Genomic DNA, 8,827 nt, shown 5'->3' on the forward strand with positions numbered 1-8,827 from the left:
GGGAGGTGAGCTGAGGACCAGGGAGGTGAGCTGAGGACCAGGGAGGTGATCTGAGGACCAGGGAGGTGCTCTGAGGACCAGGGAAGTGAGCTGAGGACCAGGGAGGTGAGCTGAGGACTAGGGAGGTGAGCTGAGGACCAGGGAGGTGAGCTGAGGATTAGGGGGTGAGCTGAGGACCAGGGAGGTGACCTGAGTATTATGGGGGTGAGCTGAGGACCAGGGAGGTGAGCTGAGGACCAGGGAGGTACACTGAGGACTTCATGTCTGAGATGATACTTGAACTCATCACTGAAACAATTTGCAGAATGAGTCTTGCAGTATCTGGGAATGTTTTGAATGGGGAAAGTCATAAAATGGGCTGTTCCGATGGCAGCTCCCTTGAGATATTAGAGGTGAGGAAGGTCCAGTCCCAGGTTAGATAGACCTTTACCACAGTTAGAACAAGGGTTGGGGCAGAGGTTCACAGTGGCAGTGCAGAGGTAGAGGGAGCATGGTTTTAAGATGTGTCAGAGATAGTTAAAGCTGGCAGATGTGTGCAAGAGAGAGCAGATATAGTGATAGACCATGGAGTGTGCATTATGTCAAAAGGCCACGGAAGAGGAAGGTGAGAAGAGGCAAGGCTGATGCATGCAGAGTAGGCACATGAAGTCTGCATGCTAGAGGGGAGGTGGATGCACTGGATGGCTGCAAGTCAGGGAGGTGCCTGGCATGGCCCTGGAGCTATGGAGGAAGCACAGATGTGACAGACTATTAGAGCATGTGCTCTCTGGAGCAGTGGAAGGATCATTTGTGTGTTGAAATCAGCAAGAATTAAGATAGGAGTCTGGGCAAGCAAGGTAAGAGTTAGCCAAGAGCTACAGCTACCAAAAGAGGCACGTGTGGCCAAGAAGCCAGAATATGTCAAACCGCTCTGGATGAAGGAGATGGTTTTGCACATTGGCGCTTCCTGGTACCCTTCCTGCCTCCCAGACCTCATTTTAGAATTTTCCCCCTCCCTTGTTCCCCCAGTGGCTCTCACTTTAACCCTTTTAGTGTTTATTATTTGGCTAGGTCTTCTAGTTCTCTTGTGACTTTCCTTTTCATGTTTTATGATCTTTTGTGGAATCAAAGTGCTTCTTTGACTCTGTGGGGTGATTGATTTTCCAGGCAGCAGGTTGACACCTGGAAAAGAGAGTAACCATTTCCCCACCCTGATCAAGAACTTTTCTCTAGTTTGTGCCTATGTTCCCCCCTCCTTTGCCTCTCAGGATTAGAGGACTTTCCTAAGTCTTGATCACTCTGTCTTATTAGGGTCTCAAGATACTAGACAGCTCTTTCCAAGCTTCACCTCTCTCTTTAGAGAATGCTTAGCCATCCATTTATGTTCAGCTCTCCTCTACCCTCCTGCCTTGGCAGCCTGCCCAGGACTTCATTGCCCAGCAAGTTCCAGCAAGTTCCAGCAAGTTCCAGCAAGTGTGCATCTCTCTCTTTCTTCTTGCTCCTCTTTCAGGTTGAAACTTAATTTTGTTGCATATCTATCTTGAACATGTGAGCTAAAGACAGTGTATACAATGGTTCCAAATGACTTTGTACAGGAAAAATTCATAGCATGCAGCTTTCTGCTTGTATCACTATGTAGATGCTCAAAAGTTTTCAATTTGGAGCATTTTTTTGTTTTGTTTTGGATTATGGGTTACAAATGCTCCATTCATAGCAAAGTTCTGTGAGTGACATTCGCAGCTCTGCTTCCCTTACCTGACTTGGCATTCTCTGTGGCTACCTGCCTGGCTTATTTCTCTTATTCCTGTTCCTTTCATTTATGGCTACACAAATTTATACAGATTCTCCAGCCCCATCTCCATGCTTGGTCTGCATCCAGATACATGGAGGGAAGGGAGGAAAAGATCCCAAGTCAAGCTTCTGCTTCCTTCTTAAAGGAACCAGACATCTATCTTTAGTGATTTAGAATCCCATGATTGGTATTTTGGCAGTTAGCACAGATCAGAAGTTAGAACAGAGGTAAGGGTTTGGAAACCATTGCCATAAATACTTGAGGTGATAGAGCTTGGTCCCTGCTGCCTTCAAGCAGAATGGCTGGGCCACTGTGTGTGTGTGTGTTTGTGTGGGTGTATATGTGTGTGTGTGTATATGTATGGGGTGTGTGTGTATGTGTATGGTGTGTGTGTTATGTGTGTGTGTGTGTGTATGGTGTGTGTGTGCATATGTGTGTGTGTATGTGTGCGTGTGTTTGGTGTATATGTGTGTGTGTGGTGTGTGTGTGTTTGATGTATATGTGTGTCTGTATATGTGTGCGTGTATATGTGTGTGTGAGTATGTGTATGTGTGTTTAGTGTATATGTGTGTGTATATATATGTGTGTGTATGTATATATGTGTATATATGTGTGTGTGTGTATGTGTGTGTGTATATGTGTGTGTGTATGTGTGTATGTATGGTGTGAGAGAAAAAGAGAGAGGGGGAAGAGAGAGAGAAGAGGAGAGGGAAGCTAGAAATATGATATGATATCATGAGCAATCAGATACCAGGAACTCTGGGCTACTACAAGGTGTAGGACAACCCCCTAGCCCAGTCCAAGACGTTGGTTTCTTTTGAAGTTCCACTCTGCAGAGACCGGGACCTCACAGGACAACTCAGCAGTCCACCCAAGAGCAGAGCCGCCTGGCAGTACATGGGTTAAAAGGCGATGCAGAGCATCCTTGCTAAGAGGCGCTCCCCTGGAAATCCAGCTGAAGAGAATACTGTGTGTACACCATCCTTAAGAATACAACTACCCTCTATTTATCTAATGTAACAGTAGACTACTATATTTTGCTACTTTGGTGACTTACACTAATGAGAAACCTAGGCGTGTTCTAGACCTAGTTGCATTACAGACAAAGGGTGATCTGTCTGGGCAGCAGAGTGCTAGCTCTGGTGGGACTGGTCTGTCTCTCTCCACTCTCCCAGAAAATGGCCTCCACAGTTTGCTCAGGGCTTGAACTGTCCCAGAAGATAAACTCCTTTCTGCTGAAGTCACAAGACTTCACAGAGATAAAACACTTCAAAAAGAGGCCAGTGTTTTTAGCAACGGGTTTTATGCTCTCCTGGAGACTTTTCTGCTTGGAACCAGAGTGCAGCTTTATTAATATTAAATAGGCCAAGTTCACGTGTGTTGTTGCATAGGCGGGCCTGCTGCTGAGGTCTGGCTGATGCGCTCTCCCCCTGGAGGCAGACCTGCTGCTGCACGGCGCCTTAATTAAAAAGGAGGCAATGTATAAATGAGTTCTTTTATTGTAGAAAGGATAGAATATGCTAGTTGAGTAGAGGGAAGGAAAGGGGAGGAAGAAGAGAGAGAGAAAAAGGAGAGGAGGAAGGTAAGAGAAGAGAACAAAGAGCAGAGAGGAGAGAGAGAGAGCAAGAGAGTGAGAGGAAGAGTAGGAGTAAGAGAGTGAGGAGGGGGCAAACCACCCCTTTTATTGTATGGGGCGTGGCATGCTTGGCTTGTGGTCAGATGACTGTGTGTAGGGTCCAGCTAGAATGCTGGGAGCTTGAGGCATTGTCTGCCTGAGAGAGCACACATCTCCTGCAGGGGCAGCTGTGAGGAGTGATCACCAAACTCCTGCCATCCCTTGTGAACAAATTTACTTTGCTCAGTGGGTCTCCGGGGTTCTCAGGTGGCTACTTCACACTAGCCTGGTTTCGGCTCCCAAACTGAATAGTAGATGTTATGCATCCTGCTAGAGGATCCAGGCTACTTCCAGATTTCTTTCTCTCTAATATTCTAAACTACTCTTTAACACAGGAAGGAACTGAGAGGTGAGGGAGAATTCGAGTCTTTAAAAATTCAACCTTTGTCTCCTCCTGTTTCAATCTTGGCTCTAGTATGCAGCTGCAGGGTCCTTGCTACTGGCAGGCACTAGCCAACTCTTGGCTTTCTAATTAAGATGTAACTCATGATATCTTTATCATTACCTCCAACTCAGGCAGCACATTATAGACTGTTGTCTTAGTTAAGGAAAGCATTGCTGTGACAAAGCACCATGACCAAAAGCAGCTCGGGGAAGAAAGGCTATGTTGACTTCCATGTCCTGGGTCACAGTCCATTGAGGAAAGCCAAGGCAGAAACTCAAACCAGGCAGGAACCTGGAGGCAGGAGCTGATACAGAGGCCATGGAGGGGTGCTGCTTACTGGCTTGGTCCTCATGCCTTGCTCAGCCTGCTTTCATATAGAACCCAGGACCAACCAGCACATTAAATATGGTTTTAAACGTTGCACCATGTGCTTGCCTACAGCCTGAACTTATGAAAGCATTTTCTCACTCGAGAGTCCCTCTTCCTTCTAGCTTATGTCAAATTGATATAAAACTATTGAGGACATTGTTACTACTGAATTCTCCTGAAGCATGAGTCAGAACAGTTAATAAGGATATTCTTACTGTTCACTCCTAAGAGAAAATAACAAACTGCTTGTTTCTGTTAGCCCACTCAATGGCTTACACTGTCTCTAGTACAAGTCGCTTCCCGGTAAGTTAATGACAACTGGGAATTAGGTGGTTTCTGTGTAAGAGATGGCCAGGCAGCTGTGGCTGGAGCATTGCAGTAAATGCAGAGTCAGCAGCAGGAAGTAGAATCGAATTTCCAAGCCAGGCTGACTCAGGTGCCCTTGCTGGTGTCCTCTCCTGGTAGGCACCAACTTGTTCGTCCTCTGGGAGGAGAAGCCCGAATCAGAGCATAAGCACCTCACAAGGGTCTCACTGGTCACTTCATCTCTGACACACTGCAACTCTCTTACTGTAGATTCAGTGACAGAAAAATTTTCTGCTAAAAGATGGTGATGAATTCTTCCTTTGGGTCTTTGGGAAAGTTATTTGAAGGTGTTTTATGTGGGTTAGGCAGGTTCTGTGCTCCCCAACAGCCTGATGCACTCACTTGTCAAACATTTGCAAGAATTCCACATTCCCTAAGCTGCAACTCTACATAGGCCCCATTCAATGTACCTGCAGTTTAATGACTAAAAAGTCCATACTTATTTCTGCCCCAGTCCACTAGAGGGCAGCACACACTTACTTAGCAGGACTGCAAAAACTAACTTTTGGATGGAACAGAAAGTCCTTTGGGGTGTATGTGTTGGAAATAGTGTCATATTTCTGTTAAAAAAAGTAGTGTATTTCATAAATCCCCTACCCTAAAGGTGACTAATAATGCAAACAGTACAAGATGGCCAATGATAGCAAAAGCAATTTACGTATTTCATTCTCATAGAAGACTTGACGTATACTTTCCTCTGTGTAGTAAATTAGAAACTTCTAGAATTCCTTTTGTAATTTGAAAAGTATTCATTAATACCTACGCATCATATTTTTCTTTAATTGAAGTTATTCCAGTTGAAATGGAACGTGACCGTCCTGTGAGCTCAGAACACCTTCTAGACTATAAACTGAAACGGAACCCACCAGGGATAGGGAGGATTACAAAAGAGTAACTGTAATGTAGCTTCTAAATTAAAGAAAGAAATTAGAGTAACCTGCTCAAGCCTAACTTCCCAAATACTAGTGACACACTTTCTGAAAACCATAGGAACCCAGCTTGATGCACATGCAGCATGTATGGAAAATTAGCAACACTGTTAAGTATTTATGCCAAACAGACATAGTTACATGTGAGTTCTTAATACCTCAGGGCTGAGTGCGCTTTTCAATTCAGAGTTTAGTAATATTTAATAATTCACAGCAGGGATAAGTCAGCTTTTGCATTAAAGCCTCAAATAGCAAATATATTGCAGGCAATGCAGGAGTTCCTGCAGATCCCTCATCTTGGCTGGAAAATGGTACAGAACCTGATTCTGGCCTCATCCTATGACCTTGGTACAGGAAGGTGGGGATGGTGCTATATAAGTGATGTCTCTAGAAGTTTGTTAGGTTCACAGCACCTCAGGGTACAAAAGCAGGCCAGTTTCATCTGCATGCAGTGGGCCTCATCATCCCTGTACTTGGAGTGCTGGGTGCACACAGCCTCCACCTTGCACCTTTTCATTTCTTCCTAAAACATTAGTTAGACACATTTGACTTTTGTCTGTTGGTCACATGCTCAAAACCTGAAGTCACCTTTTTCAGTAATGCTTCCATACTGAAAGAATGACTGTTTCAAATGCCACCACACTGAAGGAATGACTGCTTCAAGAGCCAGGAGATCACTCTTTTAATCATAGCATCTTTACTGAATAGAGCTTCTTGGACTTCAGTTACTCTCTGTGGCTGTCAACATCTTTGTAAAATGAGGTTGATTAAGTTTAAATAGATAGATGGATGGATGGATAGATAGATAGGTAGAAAGAAATGGAGTTGGTAATTTGAGATTTATGTTTCCCTAATACTTTATCCAGTGCTCAGTGATTTATTTGATCTTCAAGTACACACCTACTCAAGTCAAAGTACTTTGCAGAATTGCTGTTCATGTGTCTGGCCCACAGTAGATGGCCAGTAATTACTGAATGGGTGAATTAACTACAATTGAGCACTTAGCTACTCTAAACTCGCCTCCTGCTTTGGCTTTATGTTTTAGAAATGCATGCAGTTTCTTATGTTTTATCTCTCTAGGCCTTTTTTTTTTTTTAATAGTTGTGCTATATAGAGATCTACTGCTGGGCAGTAGTGGTACACGCCTTTAATCCCAGCATTTGGGAAGCAGAGGCAGCCAGGGCTACACAGAGAAACCCTGTCTAAAAAAAAAAAAAAAGAAAGAAAGAAAGAAGGAAAAAGAAAAAGATCTACTGAGTGTCAACAATAACAGTATGGAAAATCCTGTAAGCACAAAAAATGGATACAGAATAGTTCTGGTCCTTGCCCACGAAGAGCTTACTTTCAACTTGTTTCAACTTGTAGTGTCTAGTAGGTAATCTGGTCATTTAATTCTGCTCCTATGCATGAAATTAGAAATCTGAGTCTCCAAATCTCCAAATTTACAGCTTATAGCCAGGCAAGGCCAATAGTTTAGCAAAGCATAAATGAGAGATGCCCAGAGGGAACTTTAGTATCTCCTAACCAGGTGGGTAGCCAATGGACAGGGTGTGGTCATCAGCCTGGTTGGGCCAGGGGACATGCATAGTGTGTTCTGGCTCTCCATTGCTATCGATAGCCTCGAGAAATAACCAGTCTTTACTGGTACCCCAACATTTGTTCGCTTTCTGCCATACCCCTGTTAAAAACTCTAGATAAGGAGGGTCAAAGGCCTCCTCCTCTCTCTTTAATAAAGTGGATTTCCTTTTCGAATTCTCCCAAGAGTGTCTGTATCTGCAGTCTAAATCAGAATAGGACACGAAGCAGTCTTTGGTGACCAGTGTCTGAACACCTGGGTCCTTGATCACACTGGGCTGTGAAAGGTCTCATCATGTCAAATCCCTGCATCACTGCCAGTTTTACAAGTCCAAACTGGTTGTCTTGTAGATTATCCCACTGTCTAGATTGGTCCAGTTTCTTCCTCATGATTTTAAACTCAGGTGAAACCTTTTGGAAGTAAACGATGTAAGGACTGTTGGTACTTTTCATCACACCATGCCATACAGTTTCTGATGCCACTTTGTCCCATGTTGGCACTGACTTTGAGTTTTTCTCAATGGAAACATTGCCTCTTAAATGTTGTCTCCCAGGGATATCTTGAGATTTTAGCATATTTTAATTAACCATCTGACTAGAATTGTCGGGGTTAATGACAGAGGCGGCAAGTAAATCCTTGAACTCAGAGGAAAGGATCTAACAGCTTACTTATTCATAACAGCAATAACCAAGTAAATGGTGAAATGGGACCGTACTTGTACACACACACACACACACACACACACACACACACACACACACACAGAGGCTGCGTAGAGTCCTCGTGGATTGTCTCGTAGCATGATGCCTCTCTGTTGGGCTTTGGAAGGTGAGTGAGTTGCTTTGCCAGCCCAGGGGTTTTTAAACTAAATTCAGCCAATTACAACTAAGGCATTTCACACATTGCTTCATGGGCTTTCCTTATCATTCACACGCATCACACTCTTTATGGCTTGGTTTTCATAGTTTTCTGGAGCCTGGGCATGGTCAGGGGCCACTGGACCAGGTAGCTTTGCAGCGCTGGGAAAAAATGCCTTCTGGGGCCATGTGTTCCATACACCATCTCTGTACAGGTTGTTACACAGATGTCTGAACATAAATTTTCTAATTCTGGTATCCATTTCTGATTTAAAGCTTTATATTAAAACAAAATATATAATTTCCACAGCTATTTATTGTTCGATAACTTTTATTCCAGTAGATTCAAGTGAATTTTCTATGTATTACTTATAGCACAGTCCTTGTAGCATAGGAAAGAGATGGCCATTTTGAGTCATGAGCACGGTTTCACAGGTCAATCTTCCCACTTGGTTTGCTCTTGGAAAAGCAGTCTGTCAATTAGACATTAATAAACTATTTACCTTTTCTTCCTTTTTTTTTCCAGTTTTTATCTGTCACAACACTTTTGTTCTTCTTTCTTTTAACTCATTTAATCACCTAATTGCTTTTAATGTAATATCTTATGTGGCTATAACTTTTATAACAACTATTCATTAATTTCCTATTATGGTAGCCGTGGAAATACAGAGGACTCTGAATCAACTTGGAACACCTCAAGATTCACCGGAATTGAGGCAACAACTGTAAGTATTTTTTTCCTAAGGCAGAGGAAAGAGTACCTATACTATGCTGCAATTGTAGTGACTTTTATTGGAAAAAATGATGGAAATCTAATGACCTTTCTCTGGTACCAGTGCCATGCTTTATGAAACTTGACTAATCTAGTGTAGACAGGTGGGTTTTTTTTTGTTTTTTTT

The 8,827-nt window shown here is 43.3% G+C and overlaps 1 protein-coding gene across 1 annotated transcript in view; it reads left to right on the plus strand.

Annotated features, from left to right (window-relative positions):
- Stx7 (syntaxin 7) overlaps positions 1 to 8,827 on the plus strand; it is a 39,424-nt gene that overhangs the window by 18,436 nt on the left and 12,161 nt on the right. Inside the window, exon 3 of the mRNA XM_031380605.1 lies at positions 8,584 to 8,653. Within this exon, the coding sequence (XP_031236465.1) occupies positions 8,584 to 8,653 (70 nt within the window). The remainder of the gene's footprint in view (positions 1 to 8,583; positions 8,654 to 8,827) is intronic.

The sequence above is a fragment of the Mastomys coucha genome, unplaced genomic scaffold (assembly GCF_008632895.1).
Source record: "Mastomys coucha isolate ucsf_1 unplaced genomic scaffold, UCSF_Mcou_1 pScaffold2, whole genome shotgun sequence".
In the NCBI taxonomy this organism is placed as follows: domain Eukaryota; kingdom Metazoa; phylum Chordata; class Mammalia; order Rodentia; family Muridae; genus Mastomys; species Mastomys coucha.